The sequence below is a fragment of the Dipodomys merriami genome, unplaced genomic scaffold, assembly GCF_024711535.1.
Source record: "Dipodomys merriami isolate MVZ:Mamm:240054 unplaced genomic scaffold, mDipMer1.0.p SCAF_7, whole genome shotgun sequence".
Taxonomy (NCBI): Eukaryota; Metazoa; Chordata; class Mammalia; order Rodentia; family Heteromyidae; genus Dipodomys; species Dipodomys merriami.
Genome location: NW_027206290.1, coordinates 5,226,331 through 5,250,795, shown reverse-complemented (window position 1 = coordinate 5,250,795; position 24,465 = coordinate 5,226,331). Strand labels below are relative to the sequence as shown.

The following is a 24,465-nucleotide window of genomic DNA, read 5'->3' as shown; positions in this document are numbered from 1 at the left end:
AGCTCTACTTCTAGCATTTTGATGTTTACTTGGAGAAAAGTTTTATGGACTTTCCTACCTGGGCTAGCTTTGAATACTGATCCTCAGATCTTAGCCTTCTAAGTAGTAACTACGATTACAAGGAAGAACCATTGGCATCTGGCATGAAATATCAAATGCTCATTCCCCTTGACAAAATAGAAATACTTTATCTTCTAAAAAGTCTCATGTAATAATATCTTCTCTTTTATCCACTTGGATGGGCATAACCTTGCTTTCTAACCTTATTTTCTTGTAGCCCTAAAGAAGAATTTCATGGTGGCTGAAAGGGAAGCAGTCAATCCCAACAAGGAAGCCAAACAAATTACACCTGATACACATGCACAGAGAATGAAAGAAACCATGGAGGAATGTGAAGTTTCCCAGCTGGAGGAGGCAGGCACAGCGGAGGGAAAGGAAGATGTAGCACTGTGGGAGAAGGCAGGGGTCACTGAGGATTCCTTAGCGGAGCAGAACCCAAGAGCAGAGCAGTCAGCATTAGCAGAACAGTTTGCTCTGGGCCCAGCGATTGAGACAGAGGCAGAAGCAGAAGGAGATAAAAACCTGGGTTTAGAGGAGCAAAACTCCACAGCAGCAGCTTCAGCAAGCACCTCTGAAAATCTGAGTGAAGACAAGTCTGATGAAGAGCAGCCCTCATTGCAATTTGTTTTGGAGTCAGAGGAGGCAGATTCTGAAGGGATGCCTGGCTCTGAGGAGGCCTTTATAACCAACCTAGCACTGAGCTCTGTGTCTCTTCAGGAGGAAGCAGCCCTGAGGGAAAGAGCGACTCTGGAGATGGGAGAGGCTGAGAGCGGGGAGGCTGAGAGAGAGGATGGATCTAAAAAACCAGACGTGGCTGAAAGGGATGAGGAAGTCCCCACAGAGTCAGAGAATGTGGGATCTGTAGAGAATGCAGAGAGAGTGTCGGTAAGGAGTAGTTTTGAATATGCAATGCTTGGTGGAGAAGAGCCAGCCAGAGAAAGGAAGGAAGAAATGGAAACAATAACACCCTTAAGTACCTCAACAGGAGAGATAGATACTTGGGAGATGGACATTTCAGAGAGCAGCTCTGAGGAGCTTAGTAGGGAAGGCACAGTGAAGCAGGAGCTTCAAACTAAGGCAGAATCAAGTAGGGAAGATAATAGGCAAGAAATGTTCCCTGAGGAATTAAAGGTAGACAGAGAGAGACAAGCCACTCAGCCTAACACACCTCAGTGCGAAACTAGATCTGAGAGAGAAGAGGTGACAAGATCAAGTGCACTTAAGGATGAAGACACTTTAAAAGATGAGCAGAAACTGGAAGAGGAAGACAGAGCAACAGTCAAGGGAGTAAGATCTGAGAAAGAGAAAAAAGGCTCTCACAATGAAATGGAATCTCACACTGAGGAATCGGGGTCTACAGAAGCAATTGAGTTGACTGAAGATACAGGGCTTCTGGAAGATCCACTGAAAGAAAGAATGGAAACCATGTTTGAAGCAACTTGTGGATTTGAAAAGTCACGGGAACAGGTAATAGTTTTGAGCAAAGAAGAAGAAAGGCTGAGTGAGGTGAGAGAGACAGAGCATAAAGACAGAGCAGAGTTTCCAGGCCAGAATGTGATTCTGCCGGAGCAGGGGAAGGAGGCCCACCATGGGAAGAGACCATTAGGAATGCCTGAAAGTGAGCCAGCTGGCCAGGGACAGGCACGGGAAGCAACTATTGCAGCCACAGGAGAGGCTGATGCAAGTGCAGCCAAAGATCAAGACTGCCTTGAAAGACTGGAGAGGAGGGAGGAAGGAGGAACTGCGCAAGGCCATACAGGCCAGGATGTGATGGTCGTGAAAATGACCCAGGAAGATGTTCCTAAGGGAAGCCCCACAATGGCAGGAAATTTCAGGGGAGAAGCCATGGATGAGGAGTACAGGAATTCCAAGTGCACTCTGGGGACTGGAGTGGGGAAAGACAGTAATGTGGAGCGGAGCGACATCATGATGGATGCAGATGGAGACCAAGGAGTGGCAAAAACAGCCACTGAGAAGAGGGGTGTGTGGGTGGGTTCAAAGTCAGCTGAGGGGGAAACAGTGACAAATCAACCCTCCTCCTTTTCAGAGGTTGCTGGAGAGAAACTTTGCCAAGCAGGGAAAGAGGCACTAGGAGAAACAGCAGCTGTGGAGAGAGTGGCCACAGAGGAAATAGCTCTGAGAAGCGAGGAGGTGTCAGCAGAGGAGGGGGTGACAGTGACACCAACAGCGGACACTGGGAGGTCTCTGCCTCATCCAGAAGCTAATTTTCTGAGTGGACAGATACTTATTCAAGGGCAAGATCAAGAAGGAGGGGACACTCAGCACACAGGGTCAAGGGGAGAAGAGGCAGACATGGAAAGCCCTTATGAGAGGCAGGAATCTGGCTCAACTGAAGAATCCAGAAAAGGGTCCTCCCCAGATAGGGAGTCAGAGCTGAGCAGAGTGAGGCTAGGGGCAGTGGCAACAAGTCCTATGAAGCCTGGTTTCCCTGGAACCCAAGAGAAGCAAGAGGATACAGTGCAAGAACAAAATGAGCGTGCAGATGTTTCTTGAACCACTCTGAAAGACCTGGGAATACAATGGCAGATGGTAAGTTTAGGTCTAGTCTGTGTGCAGAATTGAATGGAAACCTCACTGTGGGTCTCCTCTCTTTGGGGCTGGTTTCCTCCTTTATTGGTATCTTCTGTGTACACATACAAGCACAGCCTTCAATTCTGAGGTAGGCCAGCAGGAGATGAGCATGAAAGATAGAGGAAGAAGCAAACACAGAGGAGCCCATGTGTTGATTCCTTTTGTGACTCTTTAAATCACTCTGCCTTTTCAAACACAGCTCTGTCAATCTATCTGACAAGGCCCTAAAAAACTGCAGAAAAAAATGTGCTCAAGGTACAAACCATGGAAATGAACAAATCAAACTTCGTTCTAAAATCCTTTCCTTTTAGGCCCTTAAAATATAGAATGAAGCTTGTCAATAATTATTTGTCCTTTAATGGACTTTATGCCTTTGTGCCACAATATTATGAAGTTTAATATATATTCTCAACAGATATACATATGTCTTACACACATATATATATGTATGTACATACATATTTATTAAGCACATCATATTTAAGTATGTAAGTTCTAAAGAATGGAACTTAAGACCAAAATATACATTTTTGACAGCCTGGTATTTCTTTGATTCTCTGATATCCTTAGTACATGTTTCTGTTTCTTTAACTGATTATATCTATGGTACTAATGCCCTTTTCACTGTTTTTCAGGGTACATTAAAGATGTCCTCTAGAAGACAAAGCACTGAAGAAAGATTTGCCCAAGAGTCTCACCATGATTTTATATTATTTTCAATTTCTGTGCTTGTCTGATTTGATTCCCAGTTCTCTCAGTACTGGTCAGGGGCTTGGGAATCCACATGGTAATAGCTCAGGTAGAAGTTATGGTTCTCCATGAGTACTATAGAGTGGTTACACACTACACAGAAAATGGGTCTCTATTTAGATAAAAACAATGATTTTTCAAAAGGTTAATTTTTACCGAAGATCACTGGAAAAAGGCCCAGTCTTGATGCCTGGAATTTGTTAAAATCCCTTTTTATTTTACTGTCATATATTAGTCATAGTTTCATACTTGGTACTTCAATGGCTTGGACTTTGAAAGTGAGCTCTAAAATTTCTTTGATGCAGATTCATGACTGAAGATTACTACAAGTCTCTGAAGTCTTCCCAGGAAAAGATTCCATGGAAATTTGCCTATACTTGGAATTGTCCTTTCTACTATTTACATAGAAGAAAACCTTAAAATGGGCGTGTTATTTTAAGGCGCACTTTGTTTCTGTGCGTGTTCTAGCTTTGCCCCCTCAGGTAGATGAGCAAAGTGTTAGTTTATTCCAACTTTTCTCTGGGGCCACTAGAATTAAAATTAAAATAGCAAATAGTTAGAAAATTTGAATAGTTATAATAATTTCAGCAGGTAGACATAGCCTATTCATATATATGCAAACACTTTAGACTCTTTAATTCTTGTCATTCAGTGGAAAAGAAGCTTGGATTAAATTAATCTGCTGCTCACCTTCCTCAGTTCTAAGTTTGCAGTCTATGACAAAGCAGTACTTACAATTGCTCTTTAAATCACCACCTGTTTTTATTTTCTAATTGAGTATCAGCATATTTCCAAGTTTGTTTGTTGTTGTTGTTGTTGGTCGTGGGCCTTGAACTCTGGGCCAGAGCATTGTATCTCAGCTCTTCAGGTCAAGGCAAGCTCTCTACCACTTGAGCTATAGCGCCACTTGCAGGTTTCTGGTGGCTTATTGGAAAGAGTCTCGGACTTTCCTGCCCCAGCTGGCTTTGAACTGTGATCCTCAGATCTCAGCCTCCTGAGTAGCTAGGATTACAGGCGTGAGCCACTGGCCCCCGGCTTCCAAGGAGTTGTTGTTTTTTTTTTTTTTTTGGTCGGTCGTGGGGCTTGAACTCTGGGCTTGGTTCCAAGGAGTTTTGATTTCCTTGAAGGCACCAACATTCCAATTCCCCCAAAGGGCATTGGCTGCATTCTCTCCAAGTAAGAAAGTCAGAACAGGGGCTCGGAAGGTGGCTCAGTGTTAGAATGCTTGCCTTGCATGCATGAGGCCCTGGGTTTGATTCCTCAGCACCACCAGAAAAAACCAGAAGTGGGGCTGTGGCTCAAGTGGTAAAGTGCTAACCTTGAGCTGAAGAGCTGAGGGACAGTGCCCAGGCCCAGAGTTCAGGCCCATGACTGAACAAAAAAAAAAAAAAGAAAGAAAAGAAAAAAAGGAATGTCAAAATATTCCAAAGCAGCCATTCCTCAGCCAGACTAGATGTGAGTCCTTCACTTTTGTAAATGACTTAATATACTTAACCCAAAACTCTGGATTTAGTTTAAGATGAATCAATATTTTAGTTTTGTCGGGAGTGATGTATTAGTAGTGTTGTTTAAAGTCCTCCCTGATTTGATTAAATAGACAAGGTTGAGAATTAACCTAAATGACCCTACAATGCATGTTGACTTCCCTTCCTTCCCTCTGTGTCCCTGGGGACAAGGCAGACGAGTATGTTCATTTTAATGAATCATGGTGTCATTCAATAATAAAGTAATTCTACTGGGCCAAACTAGTAGACTAGTAGACTACCTAGTAGACTAGGTAACAGTTTGTTCATTTGATTAGGATCCCCAGTATCACTTTGAATTTGTTCTTTCTTTGTCTCATACCTATTAATTACAAACTATAGGTGGGACTGAGGATTTGAGGTTTAACAAGTCTATTACCTATAAGGTAATTCTGATGTATACCGAAGTCTGAAAACTGTTGTCTTGGAACTGTTCTGCATTTGTGTTGAGGATTAGTCTCAGATGGAAATGAATTTCAGGAGTAATATTATTTTTCCTTATTTCTATCTTTTCTATCTCCCTGTCTCTCTGTCTCCCTTTCTGTTTGTCTGTTTTTTTCTTTGCCACTCTTTCCCTTTTGTGTAAGAAATAGTAATCATTATGAAAATGGTGAATTCGCCCTCATGTTCATTTTTCTTATGGTTTTATTGAAGTACATGTGAACTACCGCTGCCCTCTCCCTACTGAAGAATGAGTATTAACAAAATTTATTACTCCTGTTTTTCTAAGGTTTTATGAGGGGATTTCATCTAAGTTACATCTGATTTCATTTATTACTGAATTGTATTATTGTGGTGTTCTACTATATATATACATATATATATATATATATATACATAGTATAGAATATATAGTATATATATTTAAATTTCAGCCTTAGCACTACAGGGCACTTTAAAGGCATAGCATCTTATAGAAGAGATTGTAAACTTGTTAATCACATTGAAAAAATAAGTTTTGTATAATGTGCTAAATGGAAATTGCATGGGTTTATTTTTATATTTAACACATTTCATCAAAACATTCTGTAGCAAAATTCTATAATCTGCATGTGAAATTCAGTGTTGTGACATTTTGATTAAGTGAATTCTTTCTCTGCAAATACTACATTGATAAAATTATTATGTCCACCTAATGGATTTTCCCTAGTTTCTTTATTATTAAAAACATAAATAAACATTTATGGATATGTCATGTTAATTGTTCTTTGTAAATAGGATTAGACTTGAAAAACCATTTGTGTTTTTTCTACTTCATGTTGAATTGTTACAGCAAAAAATTAATTTTGTTGGGCAGTACCTTTGAGTGTATGTGTTTAGACTGTGTTCATACACATCTTTCACATATATGAATGTCAGAGAGGAAAATTATTCCCACTAATTTAGAGATGAGTAAACAGAAGCTCAATACACTTCAATGCTATCTAAAATAATGACCACCTTGAGGTCATCTAACTCCAAATTCTTTTTTTGGGGGGGGTTGATTTTAATCACATATACTTCTTTCAGGAAGACACATCTTAGATACTAGGACACTAAATAAGAATGTTTTGGTTTACTTGTAGAAGGCCAAAAAACTTATTATTATATCCTGTGATAGTGAGAAAGAAGTTATTTTGCTTCTAATCAGTGTTAAATCAAAGAACAAAGATGAAACAATTGACAAGAAAAGCCAAAGCAAATATAGGAAGAATTAGGCTTTGTACTTGAATTTCTTGAGGTGAGCCTTTTCTATGGCTTTATAAACTCTTGTGTTGTAAATTTAAAGTACAGTTGAGTTCTTTAATCTTTCTAAATCAATAATTTTGCCACAATGATTGCCCTTGGAAAATGATTGTTTGAACAAAGAAGAGAAAACCTTAAAGGAGGTTCATCTAGTGAGTGAAATATTCTAACAGGCTCAAGGACAGCTCACAAGAGGCCAGTTCTGACCTTGGGTAATATTTCTTCCCTGGAGTCTGTATGACTCAACGGTGTCATTTAAGGAAGAAAGAAATTCCCCCTTCATCATGGCTAGCAGAGCAGGTGTAAGAGAACAGGAATAAATAAATATAGCTGGAAGTCTTTAAAAGTCATCACTCTCAAGCTCATACTTCTGTTTACTTATTTTTTTCTGTTCAGTCTTTGTTCTTCTTTAATATTACATCCAGTAACACATGCTCTTGGAAACAACTGGAAGTTCATTCTATGAGGTGAAATGCTAGAGAGTTAGGAAAGCACCTTCCTTTGTAATTCCTTTCAGAAGCACCAGACAGTTTAATCATCTATGCAAAACTTAACAGCCTTAACAATATTTTAGAATACTGCAATATCTCTATTTTTACTAAGGAAAATGAGGTATGTCTTGAAAATTAGAAGGCCAGATGAGCCGGATCCATAGTTGACCTCCTTTGCACATGATTTCTGGTTTTTTATTATATACCTACTTGTAATTAAAAGCCACATTAATGCCTCATAAATTATGGAAGAAATCACAGTTTTTCAATACTAATGTGATGCATTTATACTTGAGCCCCTGAAAAACTGAGAATACTGGTGTGAGATCTCCAAGAGAAACTGAAACTTTCCAGAAGTTTACTGACGCTATTTGCAGATATTCTGAATGCACTTTGTCATAAAATTATATTCAGGACAAGTTACAAGTCAAAGTCTTCCCTTTAGCCAATTCCACCCCTCTCTTCACCATGGAGACTAACTCTTTATCCTCTTTCTGATTTAGTGTAGGTCGGTGTCCTGGAATGACACAAATGAGACAAAGGAACAACATGAAATATGGTATCAAAGTTGAGAATGGGAATAACTTAAATGACTTAAATGTAAGCCAAACACTGTCCAATTCTTTGTAATCAAAGTAAATAAAAAATTGGTAAATTTTTAGCTAATATGTCACTAAGTTTTATTTGTCTGTCACTTCTAGTAAATTCCTTAAGCAGAGTTTAAAGAAGAGCATTGCTGCAAAATATAGTGACCTATTTCCACTCCCATCCACACATTTATGTGACATACATGAACACTATATTTCCACATCTATAAACCTATGGCACAAAATGAAATGAAGCTGATGTTCAACACTCTCATTCTAGTAGTAAATACTATCTGTTCAAAGTTATAAAAACTAATTAAAAATAGAAATCACTGTCTTCAGAGATGCATTTTTACTTTCACATTTTATGTATAGTATCAAAATTTCTAATGTATTTATATATTGTCTTAATCAAATCTATATTACTAATAATGCCAGTGTTAGACCAGAAGAAATTTAATGTATCAAGGCCAATGGTCATAAGGAACTTTAAAAATTAAATATTTGTGTAATCTAATGGCAGCGAAGTATGATAGGGTGATAAATAAAAGACTTTGAACTGTAAAAATATAATGCAGTAGCATAAAATTCTGTGGGCAAAGTGGAAGTGAAAGGTAGCATAAGAAAAAAGTAATGTAAAAATTTCAAATGATAAAGAAGGTCTTAGTCCTGTACTTTTGAGAATGGATGTCTGAGGTTAGGCTCCCTGGGACATGGCATGGGACAGAGGTTAGTAAGCCAGAAGGTTTACTGGGACAGGCCCTGAAAACAGTACAATGGGGAGGGAAGAAGCAGAAATGGTGCTGCTGCCACAAAGGCTGCAGTTCTGGGGCTGGGATGGAAATGAGGGACCAGCACTTAGTCCTTATGACAGGGTAGTCATTAGAAAGTGGCTGCCTCCCAGGAGGGAGTACAGCCTTGAGTTACATGATCCCCTCATTGGAAAAGCAGCTCCTGCAGAGATACTCTGAGTTTCTCTGTAGAAGTACCCCTGATCCAGAGAGCTGGGGAATTAATAAGTCCATTGTGAAAGGGGTGCTAGGGTGGTACCCAGCAGCACCCATTGTATACATGAAGGTGATGTCAAATTGGTGTGACATTTTGAGTCCATGGGACATGTGTAGAAATGAGATATAACCATTTTATCTTCAAATGTCCTATTCTATAGGCCATTCTATAACAGGCTAAAAATTGTCTCTGTGACTACTATTTAAACTTTTAGATGTCAATGAAAAAATGTGTGAGGGAGTACTGATGGTTTTTCATCATGCTTTTAGAGATACATGAACAAAATATTTGAAGAGTACTGATATAAAGAACTAAGTGAGTCACATAGGCATGTGTGTTTAAGCTATTTGGTGGCATGGCAGTCATTGTAAGTGAACTGTGAATATTATGGGTAATTTATAAAGTTCGTTCTGGCTAAAAGTAATAACAGTCAGTAAACCAGTAAATGGTCATTGTATTTTCATAAGAAGGATAAGTCCTAGCATTGTGTCTGACTGGATTGGCTCTCCAGTATGTGCAAAGTGGAAATACTCCCAGGAGAGTTGACATTTGTATTCATAGTAACCCTGTGCTAAAGAGTAAATCCAACAGAGATATTCTGTAAGAGATTAGACTGTTAATCTTTTATTATTTGTGGCTTATGATTATCCTTGTGGAATGTATAATCATATCCAACACTGCTATTCTAGGGTTAAAGCAGTCATAGATAATTCTTAATCAATAAGCTGCTGCTCTAATAGAACTTTAGTTTTTAAAGAATGAAGTTAAGCCAGGCACCAGTGGCTTAATAATAGCTACTCAGGAGGCTAAAATCTGAAAACTGTAGTTCAAAGCCAACCCAGGCAGAAAGTCCATGAGATTCTTGCCTACAATTAAATACCAAGAAAACTGTAAGTTGAGCTGAGGCTCAAGTGATAGAGGACTATCCTTAAGGACAAAAGCTCAAGGACAGTACTCAGGTCTTGAGTTCAAATCCTAAGACAAGCACCAAATTACTAAAAAGTAAAAACAATTTTAAAAAACTGAAGTGCAGGATTTTTCTTAAGGACTATAATTTGCTGACCTCTACTAAAGGCTTACCAACTTTATACTTCAAGCTGGGTGCCAGTGGCCCATGTGTGTAATCTTAGCTACTCAGGAGGCTGTGATCTGGAGGATCGAAACTCATAAACAGCTGGAGCAGAAAAGGTTACTTGACTACATCTCCAAAATAACCAACAAAAAGCAGAGCCTAGAGACATAACACATGTGGTAGAGTACTAGCTGAGCAAGCAAACATGAGTTCTTGGAGGAAAAACTCTCATACCAGTTTTTAAAAAGTAAGAGCATAATTCAATAGCTTCTCAATACCCCACAGAAATTTTAATATTCAAAAACATTTCTTGAATCTACAAGTCTGGAATTGGTTACTAAGAAAATAATTGACTTTTAATTGCACAGAATGGATGACTTACTAAAAATCCTCCTTTCTAACATTCTGATTGAAAAGCTTCATCTTAGGTTTTCATGCCTTTCTTCCCCTCTTTCTCTGTTACAACTGTTAGAATGCAAATGTGAGATGTTGTGAAAAAGGAGAAATAACTAGATTTGTGATAATTGCATTTCACATAGCACAGGCTGACTTGTTCTTTGGTAGTACATTAACTCCATGAGAGAAGTGGTCTGTACTTGTTTTTGTCCTGAGTCAATAATAGTCTCATGGTATTGTGTGCAGTAAATGAATGAAAACCCGAATTAAAATGCACAATGGGGAAACATTGTGATACATATTTTGAATGTTTTTCAGCTCAAATTTAACTGATGTGGATGGGATATGGGAATATCAAGCAAAGGTCATTAATTTTTTATTAGATGTTAGAGAAGGATGGGGATACTAGAGATCACAAATTCCACCTGGTCTTTTCAGTATACCAGTTGGAGACAGTAGAGACCCAGAAGATCCAAGGACTGGGTTGTACACTGGCTAGGGATAAGAACAGTATTGGAATTCCATCCTTGTTAACACTGATTGACTTCACAATTCTGTTTTTGGGGTTCTTTCTCTCTCTCTCTCTCTCTCTCTCTCTCTCTCTCTCTCTCTCTCTCTCTCTCTCTCTTTCTTTCCTTTCTTCCTTCCTCCTTTCTTTTTTCTTTGTTCTTTCCCTCCCTCCCTCCCTCTTTCCCTCCCTCCCTCCTTCCTTCCTTCCTTCCTTCCTTCCTTCCTCTCTCCTTCCTTCCCCCCCAACCTGTCTAACCTTTATCTCTCTGTTTTTCTGTCTTCCTGCCTTCTTTCTCTTCTCTTTTGTTCCATTCTGGCTTTTGAACCCAGAGTCTTGAGCTTATTAGAAGTTCTACCACTTGAACCAATCCTCTAGTCTTTCCTTGCTTTAGTTAGTTTTTGAATAGAGTCTTGCATTTTTTCCCAGGGCCAATCTGTACCACAATTCTATCTTTCCCACCTATCTGGGGTAACAAGCATGTATCAATCACTATGTCTAGTCCCACAGTACTATTTTGTATTAGCAAGATTTTTCTCTGAAGATATATAACATCATCATTTCTAATCATCTACCCTCTTAAAACTTAATGTTCTTCAAAGAATAGCTAACTTAGCTTTTTACCTTGCAAACATTGAAATATAAGTTTTGTTATAAAACATAACAAAATATAAATTTTGTTGTCTGGATTGTAAAGTCCATGAGGTTTGTAATTTCCATTTTGTAAGTCCAACAGAGATGGCCAAAGGTTCATAGAGATAGCAGAAATGCTATATATAGAATGTATACGTATACATATATATATATATATATATATATAGAGAGAGAGAGAGAGAGAGAGAGAGAGAGGCATATATGAACATGTGACATTGAAGAACAGAAAATCTCCAAGAATGAATGGTAACTTTCCTTACTGAGAGAAATAGATCACAAACCTATCTAAGCATATATGAATCAGATTAATAAATTCAAATCCAAATCACTGGACCTTTCTTTGGGTACACATTAGATATCACTTGAGGCTTTTAAAGTGTGATGAGGTAAGGACTTTAAAAATATCTCTAGGTGGCTCCTGTTTATAGATAAAGATTGATACTAGTAATTTCAGGTCTAAATAGTTACTGAGATTCAAAGGTAAACTCTAAAAGTAATATCATAAACCAGTTTAAATAACAGTAGCACAATTTAATGTCTTGTTTTTACTATTATATTCTTTTTATTTTTTACTAATTTTTACATATTTTTACTTTATTACGTCTCACAGTGTTATGAGCAAGGCACTGCTAGTCCATTATATAAATGATGATACCAAAACACAGCTGAAGTAACATTCAAATTACAGATCTAGAAAGTGTCCCAGCCTGACATCAGTCATGAAAAATGGCTCCATCTGGAACAGAAGTTGTGAAAATTTAGCTTGCCCGAGATGGAAGGACTTACTCCTAGTGTTTCTGATGCATTAGGGCTTACAAGACCCTGTGCATTTTGAGCAACTTCCATGTGACGCTGATATTGCTGGAACGTGGACCAGACTTAGAGAACCTAGAGTCCAAACTCTGTCTTTCAAAGCCCCAAAGTGATACTGATGCATATAGAAGTTTAAGAGCCAGCACTGTCAGCGGTTCTCAGCCTGGGGTGCACATTAGAGTCCCATGGGAAGCTGCATACATTCCAGATCATTAGAATCTCTGGGGTAGGGCCAGACATCAGTAGTTTTTAAAGCTCCCTGCAGCCATGATGGGGAACCAATGATTTTAAGATTCTCTGTTAGCCACAATTATAACTGCCCTCCATGTTGTTGAGATGAGGCTCCTAGGATGTGGCACTACTACAATTACAAGAGCAGTGCTGAGATCATTGTTCTGGCACCAAACAGATAGTGTTTCAATGGTACACTACTTGTTTGCAAGATGAGATCGAATAGCTTTCCCTTCACCACTGGGGCTTGTTTTGGAATGTAATGCTTCTCTCATAATAATTAGATTCTGTTAACTTCAAATCCTAATCACCATTTGCACACTGTGTGATTTGTGGAACTGAGTTTTGGCAGATTTGTGGTTGATTTTCTGCAGGCTGTTTCTCAGTAGGAGAGTTTGTGCCAATGAAAATCACTAGCATTAATCTTTGTGGCCCCTAATACTTAACATTAAATGCTCAAGCACCCCACCCACATCAAGAAGTTTCCTCTCAATCGAACCTCTCTACTCAATGACCAATAGCTTCACACTTTTCAGTCTGAAAATCACTTTCCTCAACTGAACCCAGGGAATTTTGGCCCAAGGAATTTTAGAAGAACTGAGTCACAGTAATAGATGTACATTGGTCAGGAAAGGATGGAAGGGTCTAGTAAGAATGGTCTTGGAGAAATAAATAAAAAACTTCAGGCTTAAGTGAAAGGATTAGGAAATGCTTAAAGATTAGGAAAAGACAAAGGTCTCATATTTTATGATTTTTTACATGTATATTTGTATATATATATGCACACACTATGTATATGCTTGTGTATACATATTTATGTATATATGTGTACATATGTATATAGCTGTGTGTATGTGTAAATAGTAGTAGTTTTCTCCTGAAAGTTATGCTTACACATATCTTGGAATAGAATTCAGTTCTTCTTGGAATAGAATTCAGTAGCAAAGAGTATTTCAGTTCTTATTTCATATGTAAGGCCAAAATACTATGAGACTTTTCTATCCTATTGCTCTTAATTTTTGAATCTTATATAACACATGATTCTTCAATGCCCTCTGACAATTCTTATTTTAAAAAAAGCCAAACCTAATGTTTTGTGCATCTAGTAAGTATACATAAATTCTTGTGTTTTCAAGAACTTTATTTTGTTATATCTTAAGGTTTTCTGCAGTCTTTGATTCAAATCTGCCCATTCTTTGATGATCACATATTGATTTTCAAAATTTCTCTACTTTGTATCATTTTGTTTTAAAAGTATTTAACTATCATAGTCATGTAATTCATGTAGCTTCTGTATTATGAAAATGATTTCTTCTGTTATGTGAAATCTTTGGTATTCTATTTCTTTATTTTGTTCTTCCTACTGATTTTCATTCATAGTTGTTTTTCATTTGACTGTGTATTGAGTTAATTTGTGGATAATCCATCTAGTCCATTTATGAATGCCAATAATTAGTAAACTTTCCCCTCATTATGGGTTGAAGTCCTAATAGTCAATGTTAGTGCTAAAATTCTGTCATCTTCATACCAACCTTCATGTTCCCTTGTGTTTACCTACACCACTGCTGATTTTAGCATTCTCTCCCCTCTCTTTCCTTTAATCACTACAAGCCCAGCAATAAAAAAATTTTGTATGTTAATGGGAAATCGAAGTATTGAGTCCTTATATTATAAACAGACCCAACATCATAACAAAACTTTTAACTAAAATACTTATTTAATTGAAATGTATGTGTATATACATATGTAAATGTATATATACTTATATTTATTTATATGCACAAATAGAATATATATTTTAAATGTTGATTAAATTCCAGATTTTCAGAAATAGGATTTACACAGTGTATGAAGATGCAAGCAGTTGAAGCTAATTTTTTTCCCCATAACTGAAGCCTAAATGATGGTTTAACAAAATTGCTTTAAAATGGTTGTGAAGAGGTTTTTAAATTACAATGTTCTTGTTATTGGCATTTAACATTGTAATACACTTTTTAGTGGCATTTAAAATCGTAATGCTCTTGTTAGTGGTATTTCTTCCCCTATTTTAATTCCAAGGAAAGGTTCATAGGTGGGTCAAAGAAATAAGCGGTATGTATTAAACTTCACAGAACAAGGAGTTAAGTATTCTGTCTTCTGAGTACCCATTTTGGTCCCTCTCTTCCTCCTCCTTTCCCTTTCTCCCTTCTTTCCTTTTATTTTTTTCTCTTTCTCTTTTATTTTTATGATTGACTGTTATTTGTCCATTACAGCTGTTAAAAAAGATAAATTTAGAGACTGTATAGTACTTAGTGGGGAGGAAGGGGAGGAACAGGCTATTTTAATGAGAGTAGGCTGTCCTTTGAGCTCTTGTAAAGAATGTATGCGACTTGTTAAGTTTATAAACAACACGAAACTAATTTTTTGCAGTGCTAGGGCTGGAGAATGATCAAGACCCCAGCAGGTCTGATATCTGTGAAGGCCCATTCCTCACAGATGTCACAGTCTAGATTTCCTCCCACGGTGGAAAGGTAGAAGTCAGGAGAGGCACCTCTTCAGTGATTTTTCTAAAAGGGAATTTTATCAGTGAGGATGGGTTCTCACTAATAATTTCTCTCCAGTTTCCAAAGAAACCTACCTCTTCACATTGGGGGTTCAGCGCTAGTAGGATTTTTAAAAAGACATATGTATTGATATATCTCATACTACAGGCTAATGACAGATTCTCAATTTTGATACTATACTTCAATTAAGCAAGATGTTCTTTTTGGTTTATTAAATGTTCCCACAGGGTCAGGTGCTGAAGGATTAGTCCTTACATTCTATCATCCTTTTTTTTGGGGGGGGGGTCATTCCTGGGGCTTACACTCTGAGCTGCAGCTCTTCAGCTCAAGGCGAGCTCTCTACCACTTGAGCCACAGTGCCATTTCCAGTTTCCTGGTGGTTAATTGTGGATAAGAGTCTCACAGACTTTCCTGCCCAAGCTGGCTTTGAATGGTGATCCTCAGATCTCAGCCTCATGAGTAGGTAGGATTATAGGCGTGAACCACTCATGCCTTGCTCTAGCATCGATTTTTGAGGCTGTAGAAACAATGGGTAGTAGGGCATACATGGAGGAAATGTGGCTGGAGGTGTGTCCTTGATGAAGTGTACTTTTTCTGCTACCTTCCTCCCTCTCTGCTTTCTGTCCACTGTGAGACAATTAAGGAGGTACTGCCATGAACTCCTACCTCCATGATGATCTGCCTAAGTACACAGGACCCAGTGTCTATGGACTGACTGGACCCACTAAAATCTGGGAGCCAAAACAAATTTTCCTTCTTTTAAGTGGCTTATTTCATGGATTTTGCAATAGACACCAAAAAGGCAATGACAGAAATTGGTATCAGAGAAGTGGGGTCATTGCCATGACTACATTTTATCATGTGTTTTTTTTAAGTCTTTGGGAAGGGTTTGCAAGAGAAATTTGAAGCAATTTGGAGAAACAGCATAGTAAAATCATGAAATGATGTAAGTGGAGCTTAATAGGGAAATCACATGGGAGTTCAGAAAATCAGAACGCCAACAGAAATGCTAACAGTAAAGACTGCTCTCATAAGGTTTTAAGTCCAAATGAGGACACTACTGGAAATTGGACTAGAAGCAATTCATGGTAAATTCTGGCCCCAAATTTGTTCACATGTCATGCATGTCCTAATTTTGAGGAAAGCTGAGTTTAAAAGTAATTGATTAATTAATTTGACAGAGAAAATTTGAAGAAATTATAGCAATCAGACTGTGGAATGGATCTTGCTGAGTGCTTTTATCCAGGCTTGAAGTGAGAATTGTGAGCAAAATGAAAGGCATATTATAGATTTAAAAACTTGTAGGTTCATTAGAAAAAGGAACCGAAAGTTTATACTAAAGAATATATGGTTTCTGAAGGGACTAATGCTATTACAAAGAAGCAAAGCTGGTTTTGGTGGCATATACCTGTAATCTCAATGCTCAAAATGCTGAGGCAGGAAGATCATGAGTTCCAGGGTAGCGTGAGACATTGTCAGAAAAGAAAACAAAACAATACACACACACACACACACACACACACACACACACACACACACACACCACACACAATAAGCCAAACACGTTCTCTGGGGACAATGAGAAAGCTGGCTTCTCCAGGACATCTCAGGATTGAGTAGATGCTACCCATGATATCAATATTATTCAAGGGTATACACTCATTTGAAAGACTTTTTTTCTTGATCAGTAGTACCTCCAGGGTGCTTTGCTTTATAAAGGCCACAGATAAAGTTTAATTCCTGGATTCATTGCACCCTGCTCAGCTACCAGGTACTCAGAACTACCATAACTGTGGTCCAAGGCATCTGGTTTCTGTTTGAGTTGGTGGCAAACCTTGAGTATCCTGCATATGATAATGGGAGTATAGGCATACAGAATGCAAGAGTTATAAGATCATGGAGGCTTCTACCCAGAGTTTAACTAAAAGCCCAGGAAGCAAGGAAGTATGTGCCAGGATTATTGTCCATATAAGATTCCCAGAAAAGGGGACTCATTAAGCTATGAAGGTGAAATCTAAGTTTCATGGGAAACCCCAAGATGTCAACATTGCCTGCTGACAAAAGGCACATACAATAAGGGAAACCACTGGGGAGAAGGCCACATGGATTGTAAATGGCAAGGGGTAAAAGTGGGTCTATGAAGCTGACTGAAATAACATCATAACATCATGTGCCCTTTGTGCTGGACACAGAGGTAAAGGCCTTAATTTTTGCCCTTCTTGTTTTGAGGCTTGCTTGGTTCCATCTCATTCTTTTTGTGTTTTTTTTTCCTAGTCCTTGGCCTGGGCACTGCCTCTGAGCTTCTTTTGCTGAAGGCTAGGGCACTACCATTTGACCCACAGAACCACTTCTGACTTTTTCTGATTGGTTTACTGGAGACAAAAGTCTCATGGACATTCCTGTCTGGGCTGGCTCTGAACTGTGATTTTTCTTTAGATCTCAACCTCCCAAGTAGCCATGTTTACAGGCATGAGTCACCACCAGTGCCCACCTAGTCCTATCTCTTTTATTTCCCTCTTTCTCAACCTTGTAATGAGGATGCTTACTCTGTACCATTATGTCTTAGAATTGTGTAGTTTGTTTTTTATTTTACAGGTGTATCCTCTTATTAGAGACTCTGGATTAGACTTTTTGAACAATAGTGCAACTATTCAGATACTAGGGACTCTTAAAGATGGACTAAATAGATGTTATGGCATAGCCATGAGTGTTTCAGAGCCACTGTTTGAATATGAAATTCTCCCTAGGCTCTGTTTGAATATGAAATTCTCCCTAGGCTCTGTTTGAATATGAAATTCTCCCTAGGCTCATATATTGAAGCCTTAATCCCCAGTTGGTGGTACTATTTTGAGACATGGTAGAAATGTTTCAAAGTGGGGCTTGGATGAAGGAAGTAATTCACTGGAGGTATAACGTTGAAGGTTATATGTGGTTGCTGGTCCTTTTACCTCTTTCTGTTTCCTGTCTGCCATGATCTGTACAACCTCTCCCACACACTTCTACTACCATGATGTTCAAGCACAAGAAGCCGAACAACTATGAACAAAACCCTCTGAAACTGTGCGTGTCAAGTTTTAAATCTTTCCTTCTATATGTTGTTTATGTCAGAGATTTTCTCATAGCAACACAGAAATCTAATAAAGTTCTTTAGGGAAAACCAGATGACAAAAGCCAGGACTTCTCTGTATCCTCTTTTGAAAATTCCTCTGAATTGATTATTACTTAGTAAAAAGTTAAAAAATATCAGAGTTCAGACTCAGATTAAAGTCTAAAGGAAAAAAAAATATGAAGGAAAATGTTGCACTGGTTCTGAATAGTTATAAAATGAGGGGAAAATATTTGTGGCACATGTGAACTTCTTGTACTTTCTCCAAGATATTGCAGGCTAAAGCCCTAACTAGTGTTAGTAAACATTCATTTATCTGCTGTGTACTCTGGAATAAAATCCCTGAATAACCCAGTTGGGTGTTAGACTGTGGTATGAATGTGAAAAAAACTAGTCATCTTCTCCTCAGAGACACAGCTAACAGCTACTTTCAAATATATAGCATTATTTTGATAGTTATTAATGCCAGGCTTTACAAATAAACACCATAAATTAGCACCATGGGTAAAATGAATTCTATGGAGCCTACAAAAATAAGAGGAGACATTACTTTTAAGGCAGATCACTTAAAATTACAAGAGGATAAAGAAGGATCTCTGTGTTAACATGGCTGAGAACATTTGCAAACATTTGTAAACACTCCTGTTTGTTTTGCAATATGGCTGTGATGAATTGCAATGTATGCGTATAGAAAGATTAATCACTTTCAAAGTAATAGTAATGTTTGTCAGAAAACTGCAAATAAGGAGGTATCTCTAATGCTTGAGTATTAATATTTTAAATTAACTAAGAGCTTAATGGATAGTGTGGAGAAATGTAACTAATTAGCTTCCATAGGCAACTTGAGCAGTTTCTACTACCTACTATTTTATATTTTTGCAGAATTTCCATTTGAATTAATAACTTATTACTTATATTAAACATGCATTTTCCCTAAAGCTTAATGTTCCTTCAGTGGAGACCAATTAACTGGGACAGTCCCTTCGTAGCTGGCCAATTATTTTAATTACTAGAATTTTTAAAAAAGATATGCTTGCTTTGCATAGATTTGACCAGCTGAACTTGCCTAAAGAATGCATTGACTTTATATTCCAAGAGCTGGTATGTTTTTATTGAATATGGGGATACTAGCTCATCTTTCAGACATTTTTTATATTCTGCACAGCTAGAATACATGTTCTATGTGATTGTTTCTCATCCCAGTATTTACCTTTAATTTGGTGCCTTACCAGTCCAGCAGTCTTTTCCTGTTGTTTGTCTTTCTGATTTCTTGTTATTTGTGTGCAGAGTTATGGCTGGGAGGATGAGCAGGGGATCCCTATGACTTAGCAATAACTACAGTGTGATAGGTGGGAACTTTTCTAGAGCAAAACTCGAGAGTTTGCATTTACTTATTCTGGGCTGGTATTAAAAATGAGTATTAAAAAGATGAAAGCATAAATAATGAAAAAATATGTCATGCATTAGCCCTTTAAGGGGATGGGGGGGCTAAAAGATGCTTAAAATGCAGGAACAAGCTGTTACCCTGGAGAAAGAGCTGGTTTGCCTGGTTAGTACTCTCCTCCTAAGGTCAGGAAACCATTCTTTTTCATGCAAATGACCTGAAAGACAGGTTAAAAAGTCTTTTCATTCTTGCTGAGAGACATTGAACAAGCAACTAGAAAGAGGGAAGAAATGATACCAGTTATGAAGGCTAAATACTAATATTCTAATGAAGTAAAATAGGCATAAGCCAATGAGTTAAATAAGCATTATAACCAAAACAGAGAAAGAGAAAAAAATCACTTTATGGAAATGTAGAGCAAAGTCAGCAAATCCCTTGAAACGCACCCGAGTTTTGCTGGTGAGAGTGGAACATGAACAGGGCATAATCAAGCATGGTAGTGCTGAGTGCAGCATCTACTCTTAAGAAACTGAAGCGGAAAACAGAAAATAGGTGATCCGCAAGGGGCTGAAGAAACTAGGCTAATCTTAGCCCCACTGCCTCACTGAACCTATTTATTCATTTGTAAATTCTTTCTTAGCCTCATTGGAGTATTGATTTACTTATTCCTTCATTCCACAAACTACATTTTACTAACAAGAAATCAATGGTCAAAATCCAATTCATTTGCATACTGCCTCTCCAGGAAAGTTCTCACCAAGGAAGCAGAGCCAGAGGCAAAAGCCTATATGCTGCTGCTGCTACTTCTCTGCATTACTACATTACTTCGCTGCATTACTACAGAAGTGTGAATGAGAACTTCCCATGAGAAAGGCAAGTCCTAGTGTTCCCCTCAGTTGGCTGCTGCTTGGGATTCAGGCTATTCATTGCCTTTCTCAGTAAATTGTCTACTGAGGCTGTATGACTATGCTTTAGGAAGATGGGGTGGCTTGGAAAAGAGAAAAGACTCTACATGCTGGCTTTGGTCCGCTTTAGGCAAAGATATATTCCACAGTTGTAAACTACCAACTTGAACGCGAAAGTCTACAAGACTGAGGCAATATTACTGAAAACAATAGGAATGCTTAGTGGCAGAGTAAGAGGCCACAATGGGGACCTGGCTCACCAAAGGTGAGGTGTGAGTAGGTTATGCCCATACGAAATTGGCAATGGTAGATGCTCTAGATAGCTGAGGACACATGTCAATGTCAAGATCTGAGGCAGAACCTAAGAGGTGACTACTAGAGATATTAGTAATAATTCTTAGCCATATCACAAATCTAGTTGTCATGGCATAAAATTGTGCTTTTGTTTTCTTATTTTTATTATAGAGGCATGACTGGATAATCCTGATTTAGGGTTATGTTATATACACTTAATTTTCCTCGCCATGATGCCTTTCATTAGTATCTAAAAGTCAATGATTAGTCCTCAGTGCTTGTTTGATTTTTCTCTTGTCATGTTTTTTTATATAGGTATATATATATATGGTTATATACATATATATATATACATGGTGTGGTCAATTCTTTAAAAATTTTTTATTGTAAAAATACTGTACAGAGGGTTTACAGTTACATGAGTAAGGTAAGGAGTTCATTTCCTATTGAGCATTGTTACCCCCTCCTTTGTTTTTCCCCTACTATCCCTTCCCACTCCACTTCTTCAGCTCCTCCCCTCTCCACGCCCCCCCCATGAAAGATGTAAAGTTCATTTTCAACATAGTGTCTTCTATGTCTCATTGTTACAATGGGTCAATCTGTATCCTTGTTTCAGCATTTTGTTGTTTCCCTTCCTCTCCCCAAATTAGAAAAATGTATATACAAGATGCAGGGGACCAGAATCAAATATATTGAAGAACATACAAAAGAAACAAAAAAAATCACATAATACATTAAAAATCAACAGCAATAAACAAAAATCTTTTTTTAATTTTTTTATTGTGAAAATACTATACAGAGGAGTTACAATTACATGGGCAAGATCATGAGTACATTTCTTATCAAGCATTGTAGCCTCCTCCTTTGTTTCCCCTTCCCATCCCTTCCCATCCTGCCCCCCACACCCCCACCCAATCCTCCCCGGCCCCCCCCCACGAAAATTGTAAAATTCCTTTTCGACATAACGACTTGTAAATCTCATTGTTGCAATGGGTCCACCTGTATTCCTATTTAAACAATTTGTTTTTCCCCTTCCCCTCCACAAATTATACCGACATCAAATACAGTGAAAGCAGGGGTTATACTGTGGGGGAGGGACATACAAAGCAACAAAGAAATAATCTTATAAATGTGTTAGAAACAATCTCATGACAGAAAAAAATCATTTGAATACATATCTTAGGGTTCATTTCCCTAACATCACCGTATCTGATCTTTTCTGCTTGACTCAGACATATACTAGATATTGCAAATAAGGGAAACCATGGGACCTATGTTTCTTTGGGCCTGGCTTACTTCACTTAATATAATTTTTTCCAAGCCTTAAACAAAAATCTTTTGTGTCTATATCTTGGGGTTCATTTCATTTAGCATCATCTTATATGGTCATATGTACATAGCTTTGACCTTTTCTGCTTGTCTGGTAAGATTATCTTAGATGATGTCCCTTAGTAGATAAATGGATATATATATATATATATATATATATATATATATATACACATATATATATATATATATATATATGTAATGGAATTCTATGCCTCCATCAGAAAGAATGACACCGCCCCATTCATTAGGAAACGAATAGACTTGGCCAATTCTTATGAGACATCTAACGTGCCTGAGCTGGCCCTGTGATCATGATTCAGTATGCATTATTTGACCATATTTTTTCTCTGAAGTGAGAATCATCTCCATTTTCCAGATGGGGAACATAAAAATTAGAGATACAAAGTAACTTGCCCATGGAGAAACAGGTCCTAGGGTAATAAGAGTAGGGGTCAGCTAGATATTCACCCAGGTGTAACACTAAACTTCATGTTCTGAATCGCTGTGCTAGTGCTTTCTTACTATGGGCCTGGGACCCACAGGGTCAGCAGCTTTTGGGAAATTACTAGAAATGCAAATTATTGGGCCTTGCTCCTGAGTTTCTGAGTGTACCCCTCTGGGGCCGGGCCCAACACCCTATGTTCTAATCAGCTCTCCAGTTGCCCTGATACAGTCATGTTTAGTGACAGCTGTATGCTATTCTGCCTCTTAGTTTCTTGTTCATATAAATTAAACATTCTCCTTTCCTTAAATTTTGTTATGAGCACCTCAAGCTGTCTTCAAAATCGGCATTCTTTTCCTTTGTATTGATTTGAGTTTCAGAAAAGGGGGAAAAAGCACCTTAAAATGGAACCTAGTACTCCACATCATGGAAGAATTTTTGAGCTGGTGTTAAGTAGATAATGGATTTTTATAAGTAAAATAACTGAGGGGCAAACCAGTATTCAAATTGTTTTATTGTTTTTGGTGGTCAATTTTAATTTCTCCTTATTTTAATTTCTCCTGATTGGTTGTTTCAATCTCTTTCTTGCTTAACTTATATAAAAGAAGAAATAGATGCCAATGAAATGATTGAGATTAAAAGCCTTTAAAGATGGTGAAGGTACCTTTCTTTTACTTAGTAGCCCATTGCTTAAAAGATGGAAATGCAGTAATGTTCCTTTAATCCCACCAATTAAACATAAATCTAGGCTGGGAGTATTTTAAAGATGAGTCCTCATCAACTGGGCCTAGAATCCCTTTAAGTATTCTTAATTCAAAAAGTCTAATTTAATTAGCATCATGCCACTGGGTCAGCTGTGACAATTCCTTAGATCTCTGGCGTGAGGAGAAATGAGCAACCCTGCTCTTTTTATTTCTCGTTAGTCTCATAAAAGGTAAAATGTCCAAGGAGAAAGAGGAATTTTGCTTCTCCATCATAATTTGCCTAGAGTGCTAATTGAGCTGATAGTCTTAGACCACGGTCTGTTATTGCTGAAACCATGTCTTGAGCTGATACCCAATGAATGGATTGAAAATGTCAAATGGCATCTTTGTCCTTGTGGCTCTTGAAATACAGAAAAGAATTGATCATGGGTAGCTCTTCAGGCTGCTTGCCTGACTAACTGCAACAGCACAAAACGCAGAAAAAAATAATGTATTCAAATCCTACTAGTTAAGGCTACACTATCTCTTTTCACTTTCCCTACCAGAGTGCTAATAAGGGAAAAAATGTAAAACTCCTTGGCTTTCCTAATTGCTGTGTTTTGCCCTCATAACTTTTGTTACTGCTTAGCACGGGGAGAGTCTTGTTTCCTGTCAATCACTTCTGGTTCTTTCTGCCTAGAAAATAAGAATGCATGTTTTTTGAGACTTGAGATTATTCCAGACCTCTTTCAAAATGAAATCAATGATTATTTGGAAGTAATTATTTTACAATAATGAGTCATATCAATCAGGAAAGATTTATATTAATAGTCACTGTGACAGTCCTCAAATTTTCCTCAGGATTTCAGAACTGCAGATATACTTGATTTCATCACAATTTTGGACCGTGAGGATATACTGTGTTTTACCTTCTCCTGTATCATAACAGGCAGTATCATGTAATGACCAAATCATGACTGTTAGTGGAAGACACCACCAGCTTTTAAATCTGGCTCTTTTCTGTAGCACCTTGGATTTGTTACTTTGCCTCTCTAAGCATGAATTTCCAACTTGAAAAATAAATTTTGATAAATTAATCCTTTCCAGGGCTACCTAGAAAATTAGGTCACATAATACATTGTAAATAACTTAATACTTCCTACCACATAGCAGGTGCTCAGTAAATGTGCTCTCTGTTTTACTTAGCATTTCTTTCACTTGGGAGATTCTTCCTGGCTCATGTATTTGGCTGGAAAGAATGTTATTCATTCTGATTTTATTTCACATGTGAAATCAGACTTTGCTACTGAAGGTATTACCACAAGGATAGAGGATCTTCAGCTTTCAAATGTTCTCTTTTATAAGA

General features: G+C 37.8%; 1 protein-coding gene across 2 annotated transcripts in view; it reads left to right on the top strand.

Annotated features, from left to right (window-relative positions):
* Erich3 (glutamate rich 3) overlaps positions 1 to 6,064 on the top strand; it is a 94,359-nt gene extending 88,295 nt beyond the window's left edge. For both annotated transcript variants that reach the window (XM_070007297.1, XM_070007298.1), the window contains 2 exons: positions 278 to 2,610; positions 3,288 to 6,064. In XM_070007297.1, coding sequence (XP_069863398.1) covers positions 278 to 2,574 — 2,297 coding nt within the window. In that variant the 3' untranslated portion in view covers positions 2,575 to 2,610; positions 3,288 to 6,064. The remainder of the gene's footprint in view (positions 1 to 277; positions 2,611 to 3,287) is intronic.
* Positions 6,065 to 24,465: the final 18,401 nt, after the last annotated feature.